The sequence below is a fragment of the Chiloscyllium plagiosum genome, unplaced genomic scaffold (assembly GCF_037043375.1).
Source record: "Chiloscyllium plagiosum isolate Xiang-an unplaced genomic scaffold, Cpla_swu_hap1 HiC_scaffold_25, whole genome shotgun sequence".
NCBI classification, from domain to species: domain Eukaryota; kingdom Metazoa; phylum Chordata; class Chondrichthyes; order Orectolobiformes; family Hemiscylliidae; genus Chiloscyllium; species Chiloscyllium plagiosum.
The window spans coordinates 1,606,662-1,629,655 of record NW_028270163.1 but is presented as its reverse complement, the minus strand read 5'-3'; the positions used below and the strand labels follow the sequence as shown (position 1 = coordinate 1,629,655).

General features: G+C 42.1%; 1 protein-coding gene across 1 annotated transcript in view; it reads left to right on the top strand.

Moving 5' to 3' along the window:
* LOC122561952 (growth factor receptor-bound protein 2) overlaps nt 1–20,231 on the top strand; it is a 145,696-nt gene extending 125,465 nt beyond the window's left edge. The window contains exons 3-5 of the mRNA XM_043714281.2: nt 11,441–11,563; nt 13,810–13,978; nt 15,786–20,231. Of these exons, the coding sequence (XP_043570216.1) occupies nt 11,441–11,563; nt 13,810–13,978; nt 15,786–15,971 (478 nt within the window). The 3' untranslated portion in view covers nt 15,972–20,231. The remainder of the gene's footprint in view (nt 1–11,440; nt 11,564–13,809; nt 13,979–15,785) is intronic.
* Nucleotides 20,232–22,994: the final 2,763 nt, after the last annotated feature.

Here is a 22,994-nt window from a genome sequence, read left to right as displayed (position 1 = left end):
GGTTGAGGAAGCAAGGATCAGACAGGACTCTCGGAGCAAGGAATGGACTGAAGAATGGCCTGAAGAGAGCTAGAAGGGAGCATGAAAAAAGCCTTGCTGAGTAGGAATAAGGAAAACCCTAAGACATTATACATTTACGTGAGGAACAAGAGTGAGGGTAGGGCCAGTCAGGGATAGTGGAGGGAACTTGTGCTTGGAGTCGGAGGAGGTAGGAAAGATTCTGAATGAATAGTTGCTTCAGTACTCACTAGTGAGAGGAACCTTGATATTTGTGAGGACAGCATGAAACCGTCAATTAGGTTGATGTTAAGAAGGAGGATATGTTGGAAATTTTGAAAAACATGAGGATGGATGAGTTCCCTGGACCAGACAGAGTATACCCAAGGTTACTATGAGGAGGGAGGGAAGAGATTGCTACGCCTTTGGTGATTATCTTTGAGTCCTCACTGTCCACTGGAGTAGTACCAGATGATTAGAGGGTGGCAGATTTTATTCCCTTGTTCAAGAAAGAGAATAGGTATAGTCCTGGGATTACAGACCAGCCAGTCTTATGTCTGTGATGGGCAAATTATTGGAAAAGGTTCTGAGGGACAGGATTTATGATTACAGGTACACAATCCTTTATTTGAAATCCGAAGTTTTTTTTTGTGAAGTTTATTTTCTCCATAATAAGGTTGTTTGGCATGTAAAATGTTAACCCAACTCCATTCCCACTTGACCCACCTCACTCATGTGACATGGCAGCATAGCCCAGCACTGGCAGGCGTCAATTCTGTCTCCGCGCGCTTAGTACTCGCATGTTGGTAATTTTTTAATTTCACCATGAAACTGTCATTTATTAGGAAATCCAAAAAATTCTGAATTCTGAAAACCAGCTGCCCCCGAGGATTTTGGATAAAGGATTGTGTACCTGTATTTGGAAAAGCAAAGCTTTATTCGAGATAGTCAACATGGCTTTGTGAAGAGCAGGTCATGTGTCACAAACATTATTGAATTCTTTGAGGATGTGACAAAACACATTGATGAAGATAGAGCAATGGATGTAGTGTATATGGATTTAGCAAGGCATTTAATAAAGTTCTCCATGATAGGCTCATTCAGAAAGTAAGGCATGAGATGCAGGGAAATTTGGATGACTGGTTACAGAATTGATTGGCCCATAGAAGAGAGAGTGGTAGTAGATGGAAAGTATTCAGCCTAAAGTTCGGTGACCAATGGTGTTCCGCAGTGATCTGTTCTGGGACCTCTGCTCTTTGTGCTTTTTATAAATGACTTGGATGAGAAACTGGAAGGGTGGGTTAGTAGGTTTACTTGTGACATGGAGTGTGGATAGTGTGGGGGAGCTGTTGTTGGTTGCAACAGGACATTGACAGGATGCAGAGTTGGTTGAGAAGTAGCAGCTGGATTTCAACCTGGAATAGTGTGAAATGATTCGTTTTGAAAGGTCGAACTTGAATGCAGATTACAGGGTTAAAGGCAGGATTCTTGGCAGTGTGGAGGAACAGAGAATTCCTGGATCCACATCCATAGATCCCTCAAAGTTACCTCACAAGTTGATAGGGTTGTTAAGAATGCATATGGTGTGTTGATTTTCATTAGCAGGGTTTAAGATTCTCGAAGAGTCAACACAATCACCTTTCAGTTTCCTAAATTCCAAAGAGCACAAGTCTAACTCTAACTTGCTCATCCTTCCTTCATAAACAATGCCCTCCACTCCAGGAAACAACTTTGTGAACCTATAAGATCATACAGTCTGATTTCCTATGACATTTTAAGCATGTTATCACTAATAAATACTGGAAAAAAAGCATGTTCAAGTGATCTGTTGACAGATAAAGTACAATCTGATAATTGAGCAGTACTGCAGAGTTGTGCTGGTAGTGGAGAGCGGCATCACACTGCTGATATACATGGTCATTGCTTGGCAATGACCAGCAGCAGGAACCAACCTATCTATCATATGCTATTCCATTTTCGTCCATATGTTTATCCAATGATCATTCGAATGCCCTTAAATTGGCGAGTCTGCTACGGTTCCACGCCCCTACTACCGAGTAAAAAAACTACCTCTGACATTTGTCCTGCATCTTTCAGTCCTCAATTTAAAGTAATGTCCCCTCGTACTAGCCATTTCCAACCGAGGACAAAGGCCCTCCCTGTCCACCCTGTCTAACCCTCTGATTATCATATATGTAATTAAGTCCGCTCTCAACCTTCTTCTGTAATGAAAACAGCCTCAAGTCCCTCAGCCTTTCCTCATGAGACCTTCCCTTCATGCCAAGAAACATCCGAGTTAATCTCCTCTGAACCCTTTCCAAAGTTTCCACATCCTTCCAAATGATGCGGTGACCAGAACTGTACACGTTACTCCAAGTGTGCCCGCACCACAGTTTTATGCAGCTACAGCATGACCTCCTGGCTCAAACTCAATCCCTCTACCAATAAAAGCTAACACACCATATGCCTTCTTAACAACCTTATCAACTTGGGTGGCAACTTTCAGGGATCTATGTGCATGGACACCCACATCTCTCTGCTCATCTACACTACCAAGAATCTTATCATTAGCCCATACTTTTTATTCCTGTTGCTCCTTCCAAAGTGAATCACTTCACTCATTTCCACATTAAACTCCATTTGCCACCTCTCAGCCCAGCTCTGCAGCTTATTTATGTCCCTCTGTAACCTGCAACATCTTTCAGGCCTATCCACAACTCAACCGATCTTAGTGTCATCCGCAAATATACTACCCCATCCTTCTACGCCTTCATCTATGTCATTTGTAAAAATCATAAACAGCAGTGTCCCCAAAACAGATCCTTGTGGTACACCACTAGTAACTGAACATTTCCCATCAGCCTGCCAACTTCTGATCAAAACCGCTAAATCACCCTCAATCCCATGCCTCTGTATTTTGTGCAATAACCTACCATGGGGAACCTTACTAAAATCCATATCCACTACATCAACCGCTTTACCCTCCTCCATCTGTTTGGTCAGCAGCTCAATGAACTCAATAAGGTTTGTGAGGTACGACCTATCCTCCTTAAAACCATGTTGACTATTGCTAATCAACTTATTCCTCTTGAGATGGCTATAAATCTTACAACCTTTTCCAACATTTCACCCACAAGTAAGGCTCACTAGTCTATAATTACCAGGTTGTCTCTATTCCTCTTCTTGAACAAGGGAACAACATTGGCTACCCTCCAGTCTTCTGACTCTCTTTCTGTAGGCAATGAAGCCATAAAGATCAAAGCCAAAGGCTCTGCAATCTCCTCCCTGGCTTCCCAGAGAATTCTAGGATAAATTCCATCTGGCCCAGGGGACTTGTCGATTTTCACACTTCCAGAATTGATACACCACCTCCTTGCAAACTTCAGTCCCTTCTAGTCTAGTTTGTTGAAAGGGTCCAAATACTTGACGACAGGAGAAAATATCCGCTCTTCCAATATCAAATATTGAATAAGTATTCGCTAAACATTTCAAGACAGTAGAAGGGTATAGGGATGGATGGTAGAATGGGTCTCCATAAGCATACTTGTGGAGACTGACATTGTCAAAGGGCATCACATAGATCAGACGAAAAGAGCAGGGCAAGGATGATTTCTTCTGTTGAAGGGATGTAGTCTACAGAAGTAGTGATTTGGAAAGAGAAGCTATTGCATGAGTTGGATAATGAAGAACAAAGTCACGTGCTGCTGTGGCAAGCACGTTTGAAATGTGCTACAAATGTGAATAGTTCCTGAACTAAATGTTTTAATCTTGTTTTCTCCTGCCTTTTAATTCTTAATAGGTCTGGGAATTAAAGCAATGATGGCAATATTTGATATCATTACTTTGAAAACAACATGAGAATTTTAACATAAAATTCCTCCAAGGCCCTTGTCAGTAATCTCCCTCGTCCCACAGGCCTTAGAAATATCTGTGCTCCTAATTCTGGCCTCTTGAGCATCCTAACTTTTGATTGCACCAACATTGGCCATGCTTTTAACTGCCTAGGCCCTAATCTCTGAAATTTCCTCAATACACCTCTGGTTTCCTATCTTCCTTTCTTTAAGACAACTAAAAACCTATCTCTTTGACCATGTTTTTGGTCATTTCCCCTAATATTGTCTAATGTGACTGGGTATCTTAATCTCCTGTGAGAGGACTCTTCGGACACGTTCTGGTGTTAAAGCTGCTACATCAATATAAATTATCAGATTGAATTATAGAGTCATAGTGTTCTAGAGCATGGCCACAGGCCCTTTAGCCCATGCCAACCAAATTGTCCCTCAACACTAACCTTATCTCCCTGCACTTGGTCCATATCCTTCTAAACTTTCCTTTATTCATGTTGTTTTAAATGTTGTTAATGTACCTGCCTCAACCACTTCCACTGGCAGTTCATTCCATATGTGTACCACCCTCTGTGCCCCTCAAGTACCTGTTTATTCTTTCCCCTGAAAGCTTAAACTGATGCCCTCTAGTCCTTGATTCTCCAAACCTGGAAAAAGGTTGAGTGGATTCACCCTATACATGCCTGTCATGATTTTATGCACTTCTATAAGATTCCCCCCTCAGTCTCCTCCACTCTAAAGAAAAAAGGCCTAGCTTGACCAACCTCTCACTATAACTCAGACCAAGTCCTGACAACATCCTTGTAAGTTTTCTCTGCACGCTTTCCAGTTTAATAACATCCTTCCTATAGCAAGGTAACCAAAACTGAACACACGACTCCCAATTGCAGCCTTACCAATGACCTGTACAACTGCAACATAACTTCCCAACTTCTGATTGATGAAGGTCAGTGTACCAAAAACCACCTTCACTGCCCTGTCTACCTGTGACTCCACTTTCGGAGAACCATGCACCTGAACTCCAAGGTCCCTCTGTTCCATTACACTCCTGAAGGCCCTACCATTCACCATGAAACTCCTACCTTGATTTAACTTTCCAAAATACAAGACCTCACACTTACCTATATTAAACTCCATTTGTCATTTTTTGGCCCACGTCCCCAGCTGATCAAGACCTGCTGCAATTTCTGATAACCGTCCACGATACTACCTATTTTAGTGTCATCTGCAAATTTACTAATCATACCTTGCACATTCTCATCCAAATCATTGATATAGATAACAAACAGCAACGGGCTTAGCGCCGATCCCTGAGGTTCATCCCTAGTCATAGGCCTCCAGTCTGACCGCACCCTTCCACTATTAACCTCTGCTTCCTACCATCAAACCAATGTTGTATCCAATTTGCCAGCTCCCCCGGATTCCATGTGATCTAACCTTCCAGAACAACCTACCATGTGGAATTTTATCAAAGGGCCTTACTGAAATCCATATGCACTACATCTACTGTCCAGCCCTTGTCAATATTCCTGCTCACTTCATCAAAGAGCTCTAACAAATTTGTGAGGCATGTTCTGTCTCACACAAAGCCATGCTGACTATTGCTAATCAAACCCTGTCTTTCCAATGTGTGTATATCTTATCCCTCAGAATCTTCTCAAGTAACTTACCTACCACAGATGCTAGGCTTACTGGTATATAGTTCTCAGGTTCTTCTTTGCAGCCCTTCTTGAATAAGGGCACATTTGCTACCCTCTAGTCTTCCAGGACGTCATCCATGGCTAACTATAATGCAAAAATATTAGTCAGGGCCCCTGCAATGCTTTCTCTCGCCTCTTGTCATGTTCTTGGATTTATCCACTTTCATGCATTCTAATACATCCAACATCACCTCTGTATGAAATGGACTATCCCCAAGATATGATCACTAACTTCCTCAAGTTCCAGGTCATCCTGTCTTTCTCCACGGTACACACAGATGAGAAATATTCATTGAGGACCTCGCCCATCTCCTACGGTTCTACACGTGTATGTCCACTTTGGTCCTTGAGGGGTCTTATTCTTTTATTATACTTCTTGAACCTTTTTGGATTCACCCTAATCTTCTCAGTCGAGGCTATCTAATGCCCCCATTTTGCCCCCCTCATTTCCTCCTTCAGTAAGCTCCTGTATAGCTTATATAGTTACAGGGATTCCATTGATCCCAGCTGCTTGTACCTGAGCCATACCTCCTTTCTGGTCAAAGCCTCTTCAGTATAGCTTGTCATCCAGGGTTTCCTGTTCCTGCCAACCTTAAATTTCACTCTCACAAGAACATGTAGACCTTGAACTTTAGTTCTCTCACTTTTAAAGCGCTCCCACTTGTCAGAGGTGTGTTTGCCTGCAAACAAACTACTTCAGTCAATACCTGCAAGCTCCTGTCTAATTCCATCAAAATTCACCTTGCCCCAATTTAGAACTTGAACCTGTGGACCAGGCTTCATAACTATTTTAAAATGAATAGAACTGTGGTCACTGGTCCCAAAGTGCTCCCCCACTGTCACCTCCATCTCCTGCCCTGCCCTATTTCCCAAGCGTAGGTTGAGAATTGATACAAATAGTTTTAATTCTGCTCTGCCTTGCTGTGTAAGTGATTGAAAAACACAGCAAGTTGATTTCTTCCTACTCTGACACAGCAACAGTGGAGCCAAGCCTGACTCTTTACTGCTGTTGTATCCTGTGTTGGCTCTGTGTTCACTTTCATCAGATTCCTCCTTTGTTCTGTGACAAGCCCTGTGTCCATTGTAACCTCTGTTCGAGCAAGCAACCACGTTATTGGGGGTAGTGTGCAACATGTGAAAGACGTCAGTACTGTGAAGAGGTGGGGCACAGCTTTATGCTGAGGATGTTGCATGTGCCAAGGGCCAAGATCTCCACTGTGACTGATTGGGAGGCTTTGAAGTATGAGGTGTCAAAGGCAAACGCTCCATGCTTTTTCACTTCAGATCTGGATTAGTGTCCACCCAAGGTTTCCTGTCTCTTATCCCATCTCTCTTGTCCCCACATTCCTCCTCCTTTCTATGCTCCTCTCTAACCACCATATTCTTTACTGTAAGTTCAACATGATGAATCTGTTCCATCTCAAGCTTGTCCACAGTACACAATAGAAATAAACAAAAATGAATTCTGGACTAAATTCATTAAATTAGAAATCTCGCTTCAAATAGGAGGGTTGATGCTGAATGACTTTGGAAACGTACACACCGGTTTAATAGTATGTATTAAAGTAGTTTTGGGTTATGTTTAACTGAAGAGCACAGGGGTGTTTAACTCTGAGACAGCACAATGCTGATATGAACTATCTGGTTATGCCTCAAGATTAAAAGAAGGCTACATTAAGGAGCACATGCATTATCAGGTATATTGCTCATAAACACAGTAGCAAATAGTGGTAAATACAAATAGATACAATTTTAATCAAATATTAAGCAAAGAAAGATTATATTGTAAATATGTCATCAATGCTCATTCGATGTCCCCCACACACACACACACATGCACGCATTCTCTCACACCTACCATTTTGATCCCTAGCTGTCCTAAAGATTTATCTTGACATCATCCAGAAGTACAATATGAAGTAATAATTTTTGCACTTGCAGCTTAATATTTTTATTAAGGAAACAATTTGTCACATGGACCTCAAAGTTACCCGTTGTTAACCAATGTTAACTGTGCAGTTAATGTTCTATTACCCCAGTAGCTAGAATTAAGCCCTAACCCATGCCTAGGCTGAGTCTTAGCTCTGTTATTATGAACAAAAGTGGTATTTTTATTATAACTTTCCCATCTTATTAACTCTAATGAAGATTATCCTGTGGTCCAATTCCACAGCTTTCTGGTCCCATTTGCAGTGAGAGTTTTTTTTTTAGATTACTTAGTGTGGAAACAGGCCCTTCGGCCCAACAAGTCCACACCGACCCGCCGAAGCGCAACCCACCCATACCCCTACATCTACCCCTTTAACCTAACACTACGGGCAATTTAGCATGGCCAATTCACCTGACCCGCACATCTTTGGACTGTGGGAGGAAACCGGAGCACCCGGAGGAAACCCACGCAGACACGGGGAGAATGTGCAAACTCCACACAGTCAGTCGCCTGAGTCGGGAATTGAACCCGGGTCTACAGGCGCTGTGAGGCAGCAGTGCTAACCACTGGGCCACCGTGCCGCCCAGTTGGCTGGCAATTTCAGCTATGGGGGCAGTAAAGCATGTTTATTTTCTGTAGTCGCGTAGTGCATTGGTTAACATGTTCAATAATTTAGCCATTGCAGTATTATGGGTCATAGTGTGCATAGAATTTGTTCACTTTGATGACAGACAGATACGCACATACACCTGCCACTACCATACATGCAGGCTTTCCAGTATGGTTCAGTGATCAGAAGGAACTCTTGTCCACACCCTGTTCCCTTGTCCACAGTCCATCCTGTTAAGCTCAGAGTTTTGGGGTCAAATGTTGTACCTATGCCAAGGCCACAGTTCCTCGCACAACTGCACCAAATTCTGAGAGTTAAGGACCTTCCTGTTTCCTCCTTTTTCTACTCCATTCCCACTTCCAGAACATTACATTCCATGTAATCTTTATTTAAATTTCCTAATTCACGCTACTGTATGATAAAAATCTAAGTAGCAATGACTTTAAATTAACATTACTATCTGTATCTTTGGATGCATGTTATAGTGACCACCATATCACCTTTGTATCCTCTTCCTATCTATGCTGTCAGCCCACTGGACCATAAGAGCAGGGGAGGCCTCTCCAGTGTCTTTGATTAGATATATTGGTCAGGGAATATCATTTAAAAGGGGGACACTTATTTATCACACTGTTGTTTGCAGGGTTTTTTGTGAAATTTGGTTACCAATATTGCAGCCATGACCATAATTCAAATTGTTTAATTGGCTGGAAGGAATTTTGGGAACATCCTATAGTAGTGGAAGATGCTATATCAATGCAAAGTTTTCCTTCAGTAGATTTGCATGTTTTAAGCTCTCTCAATTTTAAGTTGGATTCCTATATATATAGTACAGTCATTGGTTCCAAGTAATCTACAATGGGGAAGTGAAAGTGACAGCTTATTGAACTAGTCAGTTTGGTAAATATAGCCGATTTCACTCATCACAGGAGAATTAATTACAAATTGCAAACTGCAGTGCTGTCAACAGCAGGAGAAAATCTTCAACTTTAACTTGTGCAGTGCTTCCTCCTATCGGACTAACATTTAGATTGAGGAGTTGAGCTCTGGTTTGATGTCATTTGCTGCACAGTTGAGGATTTAATTAGTCAAATAGCACTGCTGTGTCGCACCTAACTCTGAGAGTACAGAATATCTCAATTATAAATTCAACAAAAAAACTGGCATTTCTCCTAGTTCTGCCTCCCACAGTGAATTGGTGAGATAGCTATCCCAGCGCAAGGACTTGGCATTTGAGTTGCAACCTAATCTACCCTTGCCCTCTGGTGGTAAAAGTATTGATTGCAAGGTCCAGACTGAGCAATCAATGAGGCAGTTGTTTACTGCAGAAGTCAGACACTGAGGAGGTGACAGCCCTCCCACATATTGTCTCAAACCCACTGACTGGCAGTTGTCACTCTTCATGGGAAAGTGAAGCTGCTAAATGCTCAAGGCGTATGACAACAGCTGCTGGTTGTACAGTTCCAGAACACACTATGCAAGTTGGTGCATTGTTTTGATAAGTAGCTTTCTAAGACTGTATATCGGGTAATCTCTTTGTAGGCTGACAGGCATAGATATTGCATACACTCTATTTGAGAATGTGTACAGGGTATAAGCAGGCAGAGAAAGAGTTAAGTTCTGGGTTTTGTGAAACAAGAGGTTCAACTGAGCAAGGCTTAATCAGATAACTTAGTTAACAATGGAGTGCTGGAGGCGAGGGTAATGGGTTAACAAGGTGGAAGAGCAGTCATGATGTAGTCATGATTTGGAGATGCCCATGTTGGACTAGGGTGTACAAAGTTAAAAATCACAACACCAGGTTATAGTCCAACTGGTTTAATTGGAAGCACACTAGCTTTCGGAGTGAAGCTCCTTCATCAGGTGATAGTGGAGGGCTCAATCCTAACACAGAATTTATAGCAAAAATTTGCAGTGTGATGTAACTGAAATTATACATTGAAGAATTGATTGTCTGTTAAGCCTTTCATCTGTTAGAATACAGTGATAGTTTCACTTCTTTCATATGTAAATCACAAAACCTTTTTTAAAAAAAGTTGCATTCTCGGGTTAGCTGTTAACAATGGTGATAGCGAGACAATATGTTGAAGGTGTTGGCCTCCTGTGTTCTCTGTCTATGCCATGATGTTTAGATTGATTCTAATCTAAAAAGTGAGATAACGGAGTTTTACATAAACTCATGCAGTTTTTGAGCTCAGAATTCTACATGAATGCATGCAGTTTTTGAGCAAAGTATAATGTAACCCTGCAAGTACAAATTCACCCCACAAAATATGTGTGCATGTGGGTCTTTGTCTGTCTGTGTGGATTGGGAGTTGAGTGTGAGAAAGTGTATGTATGTATATGTATGTGTGTGTAAGGTGAGTGCAGAGCGTCTTAAGTCTGTGAGGGGGTGCGTCTGTGTGTCTGTCTGTGTGTATAGGAGCGTGCGTATGTGTATCCGTGTGTGTGTCAGTGTAGGAGTATCTGTGCGTGTGTGTGTATAGTGCAATGGTGGTCACCTATAATGTGACATGGACCCAAGGTCCCCGTTGAGGCTCTCCCTATGGGTACCGAACTTAGCTATCAGCCTCTGCTCGGCCACTTTCCTCTGCTGCCTGTCCCGAAGTCCACCTTGGAGGATGGTCACCCGAAGGTCCGAGGCTGAATGTCCGGGACCACTGAAGTGATCCCCAATTGGGAGGGAACCCTCCTGAATGTTGATTGTTGTGCGGTGCCCATTCATCTGTTGTCGTAGCCTTTGCTAGGTTTCCCCAATGTACGATGCCTCCGGGCATCCTTGCCTGCAACGTATAAGATAGACAACGTTGGCTGAGTCACATGAGTACCTGCCATGTACAAGGGGGGAGGTGTCCCCACGCGTAATGGTGGTATCTATGTCCACACTCTGACACGTCTTGCAGCGTCTACCATGACAGGGTTGTATGGAGTTGTCCTGAGAGCCGGGCAGTTTGCTACGAACAATGATCTGTTTGAGGTTTGGCGGTTGTTTAAAGGCAAGTAGTGGAGGTGTGGGGAAGGTCTTGGTGAGGTGCTCATCCTCATTGATAATGTGTTGCAGGTCACGAAGAACATGGCGTAATCTTTCAGCTCCTGGGAAGTACTGAACAACGAAGGGTACCCTGTCAGTTGCAGCACGTGTCTGTCTCCTGAGGAGGTCATTACGGTTCCTTGCTGTGGCACGTTGGAACTGGCGGTCGATGAGTTGAGCATTGTACCCCGTTCTTGTGAGGGCATCCTTGAGTACTTCCAGAGTTAATGATAGTTAAAGTTAGTGATAGTTAAAGGTGAGATGTGTGTAGTACTTCCACCTTCCACTTTTAATGGACTCAAGTGACTTCCTTTTTTTTTTTGACAGGTGGTTTTTTGGGAAAATCTCCAGAGCAAAGGCAGAGGAGCTTCTCAGCAAGCAGAGGCACGATGGGGCTTTCCTCATACGGGAAAGTGAAAGTGCCCCTGGAGACTTCTCTCTCTCAGTTAAGTGAGTATTAGTAGGCAGAGACGATCCGAAAAGAGAAGTTCCCATTTGTTCCTCACTTCTACAGCTTCACTCACACCCCTACCTCAGGAGTACTCATCAGGACTTCTTTAAAGAACTTGAACAATAAAAGCAGATGTAGGCCATTCAATCTCTTGAGTTGCTTCACCATTAAATATGACCCTGTTAGATCATCTACCTTCTTGGCACTTTGTTGATTCCCTCAATGTCTAGAATCCCTACAGTGCAGAAAGAGTCATTCCATCGAGTCTCCAACCATCCGAAGAGCATCCTCCAAAACTCAGCTCCCTACTCTATCCCTGTAAACCCGTCTCCCGTGGTTAATCTGCTTAACCTGTGCATTCCTGGACACTATGGGGCAATTCAGCATGGCCAGTCCAGCTAACTTGTACATCTTTGGACTGGAGCACCGGCAGAAACCCACACAGATACGGGGAGAGCGTATAAACTCCACAGTCACCGAAGTGTGGAATCAAACCCAGATTCCTGGCATTATGAGGCATCAGTGCTAACCACTGAACCACCATGCCACTTTCATTAAGCATCTGTAAGAGTCTACAGTAGAGGATCCTCAAAGATGCACAAGCATCTCAAAGTGGCTGATCCCTTATTCTAAGACATTTTCATTAATTCATAGAATGCTGGCGTTACTAGCTGGGCCAGCATTTATTACCCATCTTTGAACTGCTGCAGCTCATGTGCTATGTAGGTACACCCACAATGCTGTTTGGGAGGTACAGGTTATTCTACTATAACACGTGTTTCATCAGGGTGAATTGGCTATAACGTGATCGACGAATTGTGGATATTATTTTGATAACTTGAACTTTCAACTAGCCAAGTATAGCGATTTTCTACAGCGTGATTTTCTATAGCGAGAAGATGCAAAAGAAGATGATTGTCATATTACAACACTATGACCTGTAATTGCAGCATTTTAACCCCCACTGTTGCTAATCTCTCAAAGTAATTCTACATATTCCAGTGAGGTAATTCTTTCAGTGTTAATCTCTTTAAGGGCTGCCCTCATTCTAACTGCTTATTACTCAAAAGGGTGACAGTGGATTGATCCATTTTCAGTAGGGGTGGGCTCATATATAGGCTCACCCCCCCCTCCCCACTGAATGGTGCACTCCTGTTAATTTAGATGTCTGAACTTAACAGATGCAACATTTTCAGCTCATCCTGCTTGATGTGAGACAACTAATAACAACTTAAGAGAAGTGAAGTCTCCTTGTGCACTGCTCCTGAGTATAATCCTCAAGCTCACAATCCTCCATTCTCAGATGGTTAACAGATCCTTTACCTTCTGGATCCTTCATAAAAGGATATTCCTATTAGCAAGCAACTGAAATCCCTGAGGCTCCTATAACACAGGCACCAATTTAAGCCAATTGGCAAGAAATGTACAATGGATTAAATGACCTGAATTTGTGTTGTAATATTTCATGTTCAGGGACCAAGAGTTTTACTCATTTGATGTATATATAAAGATAACCTGGCATTGCCTTTTGTTTCATTTTAATAAGCTCAAGATATCTCTTCCCAACCAAATTATTCTCCTTACACATACCACCGCCTCCTCTACACCCTGTCCCCCAAACCCAGTATAAAGGACTGAATCATTGTACAGTGGTTTGTGGCTAAAGTTGAATAAACCCCTTGCAACATCACTTTGACAGCCTGGATGGGACTCCAAGCTGACCATATGCATCCAGAGAGCATTTAACCTGTCACCTTTGCAGATTATGGGACTGAACTGTAGCTAGCTATTCCTCCAACACTCCACTGGCAGCTACTGGAACTACGTGGTCTCTTAAATTGGAATTGAAAATGTTTGCAGATCTTTTCTTAGAGCTAAAAGCCCTAATAATTCTGTAGGTCGATTGACAAAGCATTCAAAATGGAATATCAGTGAAGGGCTATCTTGGACCTTGCGCAGCTCAGCTTAAGAGCTGTGGTTGAGCACAATTGGCCAGGGTTGAGCGAACCCAACATCTCCTAAAAGCTGGCATGACTATGGATCAGATGGTAAATGTAATTCCCCTCCCACCATCCCCCATTGTAAAATAACCCAAACCAGTCCATCTAGGTGTACAGCTCACAGAAGCCTGTGCCTTTGAATGAAGAAACACATGAGACATGTTAGAGTGCCTGGGTGTAGTTTGAATTGTAATATTTCTAGACCTTTTTAAAAACAATAATTCTCCTTTGTCTGCCCCTTACAGGTTTGGGAATGATGTGCAGCATTTTAAAGTACTACGCGATGGTGCTGGGAAGTACTTCCTGTGGGTAGTGAAGTTTAACTCTCTGAATGAACTTGTGGACTATCACAGATCTACATCTGTGTCACGGAACCAACAGATTTTCCTGCGTGACATTGAGCAGGTTCCACAGGTGAGGAGGAAGCGATTGGAAAGGTGGGCAGAAGAGCAAATGTTAAAGAACAGGTTCATGATGCAGCTGCCTGGCTCTTGCTGCAGTTTTCAGAGTTTGTATTTTTGCAGAATGTTTCCAGTTCAGAGGTTGGAATACCCTGCAAATTAGGAATGAGTTGCTGAAGTTCCCACACTTTATCATCAATTCCATTTTGCCCCATCCCAGCCCCCTGCAATTTGTCAATCTTGTTTAGCTGCTGATGAAGGTACAGTTTCTCCTGAAACCCAGTTGAGACCAGCTCCTGGGGGGTCACACTTTTCCTAGTGTTGAGCAATTATTCAGTTGAAAAGTTGAAAGCAGAGAACAAAAAAAATGTTAAAACTGCAGATGCTGGAACGGTGAAACAAAAACAGAAATTGCTGGAGAAACCCAGGAAGTCTGTGGAGGGAAAGCAGAGTCAACATTTCAGGTCCAGTAACTGAAGAAGTGCTGTTGGACCCAAAACATTGATTCTTGCTTTGAAAACAGAAGTTGAAAGTGGAGGAGGGATTGAGAACACAGCTCTGGTGAAGTAATGAGCTGCACAGCTCTCTAAGTCTGCTCACAAACAATGGCCACAACAATTGTTGCTTCCTAGCAACAAGGCTGATTCCAGCCATAAAGGATTATTCATCCCTCAAATACTATACTAGCAGTTCATGGTGTCATACAGAAGAGGCTCTTCAACCCATCAAGCTGTGTACAAAAGCTACACTAAATCTGTCAGTGTGAAGTGGGATCTCCCGGTTTTAGTGTCAGCATGTATTGGTCAATGGACGTTGCGGCGCGTGGGGGTTGGGGTTGGTGGGGGGGAGCTATGTATACTCGTTTACAAGCTAAAGTTCTTTCTGTGGTTGAAACCAGGAATTTCCACTGGAGTTTAGGACACCTCCAATGTCGAGAGAAACTTTGTTGGAGTTACTTCAAAGTTCTCATTCTTGTGTTCAAATCTATATCTCTCACTATATGTGTTCCACCTTTTGAGGTGTCTGTAGTCTTCCAGTATTGGTCTGTTGAGATCTCCTCCATTTTAATCACTCCGCTATTGGTGACCAAGTATTCAGCTATCTGGACCACAAACTTGGAAGTTTCCCCTCTAAATTTAATTATGTCTTTCTCTTTCCCACTCTCCAATGCTTTTGTTGTCTCTATCTGGCTTAAAATTCAATCAGTCGCAAAGCAAGTGCTTATGTCTGCTGATGCCTCAGTCTGGCATGCAATGGGGTTTGGGTGAGTTTGATCTAGTTCTAACCACAGTGTTAAAGGGTCCCTACTGGGAAATGGAAAATGTCACACTAGCATAATAGGAATGTGCTTCAGAATTTGGGGCTAATCTATCTCTCCTGGGAGTGTTTATTAGGGACAGTGTCTAGGGTGCTTGAATTCATATCTGTGCTGTTCATGTCCTGGGAATGAATGATGGAAACAGTGTAAAGTGATGCATCTAAGCACTAACCAACTAAAACCACCTCACTTCAACCAAATGTAAACCTGATCCATTCAAAAAATTAAAAATCGCGTAACACCAGGTTATACTCCAACAGGTTTATTTGGAAGTACTAGTTTGAAGTCTTTACAGGAATGTGGTCCCCACACGGGGTCTTAATTGAACAGGGATTTGCCTCTTGAGTGTTGTTGTAGCTGCAGCCCATAAAAAGCAAGGAACCCTAAATTTCAGGGTTCAGTGGGTTCCCACACAGCATTTGGGAGATGGCAATGTAGGCTGAGGCATCCTGCCTATCTGTTTAATTTCATCTTTGCTCTTCCTCTCCTCACCCTCGAACAGCAACCCACATACGTGCAGGCACTCTTCGATTTTGACCCTCAGGAGGAAGGTGAACTCGGATTCCGTCGCGGTGACTTCATCCAGGTTCTTGACAACTCTGACCCCAACTGGTGGAAGGGCAGTTGCCACGGGCAGTCGGGAATGTTCCCTCGTAATTATGTTACCCCAGTCAACAGAAACATCTGATGGACAGCAATGCTGATAGCTGAGAGCAGTCGCAGCTCCTCCGTGAACTCCGCAGTCTGTACGGAACTTCAAACTAGAGCCAAAATCAATTCTGTGGGAGGGGGAACAGAAACTCTGAGTGGTTTCACCCCTCAGTTTCTGCAGCTGCTTCTCCCGCCCACCGAACCCCCTCCCTCTCTCCTCTCTCTCCTTTGTCAGTCACTGCATGGGTTATAAATTCCATTACTCTAATCCTGTTGTAGAATTTCAATGTTTTTTTTCTCTATGCAAATATTGAATAATCTTATCAGAGATGTAACACAGACCAGAGGTTTATAACAATCCTCACCTTCGGTCTTTTTAAAAGGAAAAAAGAATAATTCTTGGCCTTGTGCGTTCCAGACACACAATTCCTGCTTTATTTTCTCCTCTTGTTTTTGTACAAATTATGTTAATTTAGCTTGTCCTTTGAAATAAACCTAAAGTTTCCTTTAGCAGCTTTAGGAGTCATGTATAAATTGTCAAGATGACTTATAATTTTAAGAAATGACTTGAGGGCTTTTATAGGCAGCATGTTCTAGGAGCTTTTACAGGAGGTTGGGCTTCTCATGGTCTTAAAGGTGTGTGGCTGTGCACTTTCTGAATTCTATCATAGTGCCTTTGATTTTGTTTTTTTGTTTAATGTATCAACACAGACTCTGCTTGAGCTGCAAGCAGTGGCTAGTTTAGAGATTATGCTGAGGAGTCACTGGTCTTCTATCCCAGACGTGGGTGGTGGATTTGAATATGAGATTATACGAGAATCGAGAGTTTTTTTGTGTGTGTTCTCATTCACTGCAAAGCACCCTCCTGTCCCCTTCATTTTCACTGCAAGTTGGGGCTCTGATTGAGTGACGCAGCATCTCCTATCGATAAACTGTGTTGCATTTAACAATCGTGGATGTGCTAATGTTTCAGACCCTTGGTACCACTGGAAGGGATTCTATAACTGCACATTGAAGGTGGCAGGTCAGGCCACAATGGGGATGATTCCTCAGCTTCCTGTGGTCACATTCGCTCTACTGAGACACTGGGTCAAATATTTATTTCTTCACATCAGTCGCATTCCAAATTGTTTTTACAACATTTGACCTGGCTCATTCCACCAGCCAGGTTTGTATTAATATAAAACAGCAGTGGTTCTGTTGCGTTACTGAAGAGAGAGCACAGTTTCTTTCCACACACCCTGGACAATAGGAGTTTGATTTTTATTTTGAATGGAACACATTTTATGGCAACATAATTGAAAAATGCTAATTCTTTTGAACTTTTTCAAAGCTGTCCTGCTGCTTTTACTAAACTTGCTTTTCTTGTTTCAATTGAGCATTGTAATAACTAGTCTGTTTATTGGGCAATATTGATTCAAATGAAAGAGAGCATGTGACTGTTCAACTGATCACTGTGATTAGTTGAAACTGAACCAAGATGACAAATTATCACTCTTTAGGACTGGTCAGTTGCCATAATTCCATGGATACAATGTCATTTCTGACCGTTTGCACTTGGTGAGCCCAGCCAGTTTGGCTTGCCAAGACAGCAATGATTTTTGAGCCTTGTGTTTTGAGATGTTGGATGTTCTTAGTTGTGTACGCAACACTTCCTGCTCTCTGTCATATGGTGCTCAAGCATAGTGACACTAAGTTGTATGTCAGAGACCACCCGTTGTCTAATTCTAGCAGGGGAATATCTTGCTCTGGTGAGGTGGAGGTGAAGGACAGGCCAAATGGACACAGTCATCCTTCATAAGGAAACCTGTCTCAGCTGACTGCATCAGTGTTGCTGATGGAATCTTTATATAGAGTTGGGAGGGGTTACAAGTATAGTACTTTTAACACAGAAGTGTAAGAAATGTAGATAAAAATAAATTGTGTGTTTAGGATCAATGGATGCCAGAATATACCAGCCCAGGGATAGAGAAATGTTCAGAGGGCTCTCAGAATACAAGTCTAGGGCTGCTGCTGTCAACGATAAATAATTGGTAAGGTAGAGGTGCAGAGTATTACTGTGGCTTTTGATCATATCCAGTCGTTATTGCTAATGGCACAAACAGTGTCCACACAATGAGGATTAGGATCTGAATGTCTCCAATCAGCAATTGAGAAGGCCAGAAATGAAGACCAATCCTTCAGAATCTTTCACAAATGGTTGAGGAACAGAAGTTCCCAGATCAAAGTGTGCAAGAGAATTTGAATAAAGGCAACATTTGGAAGGGGAGACGTTGGTAGTAATCATGCAGACAACAAATTCCTGGATATGCATAGAGACAAGCCCCAATGCAGGATGGATGGGAACTAAAGCCAACCTCCAGTCCATTTGTTCTGCTACATTATTACTGGGGTTCCTGTGTGGTTAACTATGGACTCTTTCACACCACCCCATTCCATCTCCCATAGCATGCCTATAAGTAATGTACATTGACAGGAAAATATGTCATGAAATACCATTTGTTTTGTTTATTGCGGTTCAATTTCTATTCAGTGCTGCTGATGTGCCCAGCTAGAAGCACCATGAATGTGCTAAGTACATGGGCAATGTGACATTGGTTCAGTACTAGTACAATCCAGTCTCTTGTGTGTTCTTATAATTGGTTGGCATATTCCTTATTCCTACAGGGAAGTCAGCATTATGAACTGCACTGATTTATCGACAGTTTGATAATGACTTATATCATTCAGGGAATACGAAATAGACATGGTACAATATCGTACAGAGTTCTCAAGCGTAACGTCTGGAAACACATAACTGGCACTGATTTTATTCGATGAGTCACCTTATCTGTGAGTGGAGACCAGAACTGCTGGTCTTGTCCTGGGTAATGGACTGCATGTGTTGAGTTATACTGAATCTGGCTAATATCAAAACAGCTCTATGTTTGATCCATGGGTCAAGTCTGTTATTCTGTCCTTTCACTTCTGGGAGTTGGCTTCAGATTTAGTCTGAATTGATGCATTGTAAAGGTGTAATGTTTCAACAGACTTTGGGTAATATGACTGAATGCAGAAAACTATTTGTAAACTGGCACACATTCGTATTGTCACAGGATTATGCCTGCTGTGGAAATGTGATGTACCTGAGCACCGCCTCCATTGTGGCGATCTGAGAGAGACTTGCAAGTGTTTTGTTTCCTAGTTTGCAAGTTTTAAACATGTTCCAACAAACATTCTGCAAAATAATCGATCCCAGAATCAGATGTATCCTTTTAATGCAGCTATTGCTAATATACATAGTTCTCTTATATGAATATTTAATTTTTTTGCTGCATATTGGGTGTGTAACAGAACATCCAACACTCTGGGCTACATCAGCATATTCTGGTACAAATATCCTATGGGGGAGCGAAATTGCCCATCAGTTGTGTAAGGCACTTTGTGTGATTTTAACTTCCCTTCAAATTTCTTCAATGATTACCAGCAAATAGGCTGTATTCCCCAGTGTTAAACAGTGACAGAGCTGACTCACCAGTGCTTATACCCATGTTATAATATCATACCTGCATGCACCAGTACTGAACCCAGTGTTACATAATGTCAGAACTGCACTATCACAACTGTACCTGGTGTTATACAGTGAAAGATGTGCATGCACCGGTACTGTTCCCTAAGATCAGTGATTTTAACCACATTTGTTAAGATGCTCTAATTTTACTGCTAGCTGTTTTCAAAGTTTGTATAGTGGTCAACACTTCATGGCACCATAACCACATAGAAATGCTAGTGAAGAACAATACACACACTTGACAGTTTATGGCAGTGAGTTTGCAAAGTGCACACGGAAGAAGTGTCATATACTTGTACCTGGTCCTGCCCACTTGTCTTTGAGTTCAGATCAAGTTCAGATGTAGACAGTACTGGGTGCCCAGGACATTTGACTGTTATGTAGTTTGTTCTGAAATGGTATATTGGTTCCTGGAGTCCATTTCTGTTGTTGAAATTTAATTTCCTTAGGTTTATTTTCTGCCTTATGCTGCGAAAATGCAAAGAAATGATGAAGTGAGTGATTTTAGCTTTCCTCTGGACACTGTCACCTGAACTATTGGACTGTGCAAAAGAGTATTCAGCACCTGGACCATTTGATTGTTTACTTTTTGGAATTGGTATATATCATAAGCCTTGCAGACATTTCATGTATATATTAAAAATCAATGTTAAATGGAAAGGCCTGTGTACTTATCCCTTGATTCTCAATGCATTTGGTAGATAGAAATTAACTGTGAATAATAAAATGCTGTGTATTCTTCATGAAGCAATTTGACTCTCTTTCATTGGTGTGTCCTCATTTTGTGACCCCCTCCCTTCCTTCCCTCCATTAGTAGCACACAAAGACAGCAGTATGTACCATGCTTCAACACACTATGCAGTAACTCGCCAAAGTTACTTAAGCAGCACCTTCCAATGTTGCATTTAAAAGGACAAGCAGAACAGGTACATGGGAATACCACCTTCAGGTTCCCCTCCAAACCACTCACCACCCTACCTTGGAAATAGATCACTGTTCCTGAGTGTTTTTGGATTCAAGTCCTGACAGTCCCTTCCTCACAACATTGTTGGATAATTATACTGGAGTCACTAGTGGTTGAAGAAGGCAGCTCTCCACCACCCTAAGGTAAGTGGGGATGGACTGTAAATACAGGCCAAGCCAATGGCACCAAAAATGAATGACATAGGTTGGTGTCTCCATCTGTCTACACTGTGCCTGCAGTGTGGAAATCATTAATCAAACTCTGCTGAACTTCATTATGATGCATTTCAACCATAGCCTATGAAGTGAATGTTGATTTGAACAATGATATAATTTAAGAGAAAGGTTTGTTTTATTTTCGGTGAATGCTCAACTTCATTGAACTCCACCTGCCATTCCAATCTGGATAAATGGAAGGTGTTGCATTTTTGTACAACAGATAAGGCTAGGGCTCATGTAATTAATGGTAGGGCCTTGGGTGGTGTTGTAGAACAGAGGGACCTAGAGGTGCAGCTACATAAGTCTTTGAAGCTTGCATTACATATAGACAGGCAGGTATTTGACACACTTGCCTTCATTTCTCAGTCCTTTGAGTATAGGAGTTGGGAAGTCTTGTTGAGTTTGTTCAGGACTTTGATGAGGCCTACTGGAATACCATATTTAGTTTTGGTTGCCAAGTTAAATGAAGGATATTATTAAACTGGAGGGGGTTGAGAAGAGATTTACAGGGATGTTGTCAGCAATGAAAGGTTTGAGTTATAAAGAAAGACAGGATAGGCTGGAACCTTTTTCACTGTAGCGTAGGAGGTTGAGAGGCAACCTTACAGAAGTTTGTAAGATAATGAGTATAGACCAAGTTAATGGTGGTAGTCTTTTCCCTAGGATGGGGGTTTCAAGACTGGCGGGCATATGTTTAAGGTGAGAGGAGAAAGATTTAAAACTGATTAATTTTTTTCCACAGAGGGTAGTTCACATATGGGATGAACTTCCTGAGGAAGTGGTGGATGTGGGTACAATTACAACCTATAAAAGACATATGGCTAAGTACATGAATAGGAAAGGTTTGGAGGGATATGGGCCAGGTGCAGGGGCTAGTTTAATTTGGGATTATATTTAGAATGGACTAGTTGGTCTGAAGGGTCTGTTTCCATGCTGTATGATTCTGTAAGGATGGAACCTCCAAATCTACCACAATGTGGTCAGCCTACTAATCGGTATTCAGTCAGGATATTTCAACGTGAATGTGCAAGGTTTTACTCGAAGTGTCATTGTCAAGTGTCTGATTATTGACAATTACTGTATGCTCTCTCTCATATTGGATGTTGCACTAATAGTGTGAATCTTAAGTAGTAATTTGTTTTGTGTTTTCATGGTGTGGATGTCACAGGCAAGATCGGCATTTATTTCCCTTCCCTTGTTGCCCTTGTACTGTTGTCTTGATCAGCTGCTGTCCATGTCCACAATGCCATTGCGGAGGGAATTACAGGATTTTGACCCAGCAGTACTGCAGGAATAGTTGTATAGTTCCTGGTTAGAATGATGTGTGATTTTATAATAAATAGTCATTCATGTTAAATAAAGGAACCTGATAAGTGGTTTGGGGTAATTTGATTTGAACAGGTAGAGAAGGACTGTGAGATTTGATTGAATCTTTAACTTTTGTAGCAATCCCAAAAGTAGAGAGGCCTGAAAATCAGTTACGTTGTCAAGTTGGTAGGAATGTGTCCAAATCATTGAAATGTAGTGTGAATAGATGGGCCCAAACATTGATCCTGTGGAACTCCATGTCACCACCTTCCATTCTGAAAGCAATCCTGTCTGCTAACCAATTCCTAATCTATATCAGTATATTATGCTCAAACTCATATACTTTAAACTTACACATTTGCAAGAATGTACTTTACGTCCCTTAACAGTCTGACAGAAATAGAAAAACTGATAGGAAGTGTAGAAGTAATGGGGATAGAAGATTTGAACTTCCCAATGTCAAATGGCGGTAATCATCATGTTAAAAGTTTTTGGGCAGCGAAATTCTTAAATTGCATCCAGGGCAGCTTTTTAAACCAACACTTGGAAGGCCCTACGAGGTAATGAAGGTGGGCAAGTGGTTAAAGTATACGTGGGGGAGCATTTTGCAGACAGCAGTCGTAACTCTTAGATTGAAAACTGTTAGGAAAAAGATGTGGCTTGGTCTGAAAGTTCTCAACTGGGATGAGATCTATTTTAGTAAGATCAAATATAATTTAGCCACAGTGGACTGGCAGCAGATACTTTCAGGTAAATCTGTCTCAGAGCAGTTGGATGCTTTCAAGAAGGAAATTCAATAAGGACAAAGTGTGGGGTTTGATATCTTGTGAACTCTGGATGTCAAGGGATAAACAGAATTAGATTTAAGAGATAGACAGAGGATTTTGGAAGGTACCAAATGTTATGGACCAGGCCAAACCCCCTTAAAACATTTCAAGAAAGTAGCCCAGACCCCACCTTTGCTAGTTGTTTTAAGCAGGTGCAAGTGGATATTCCAGGAGTGATGCAGCTGACCCAACC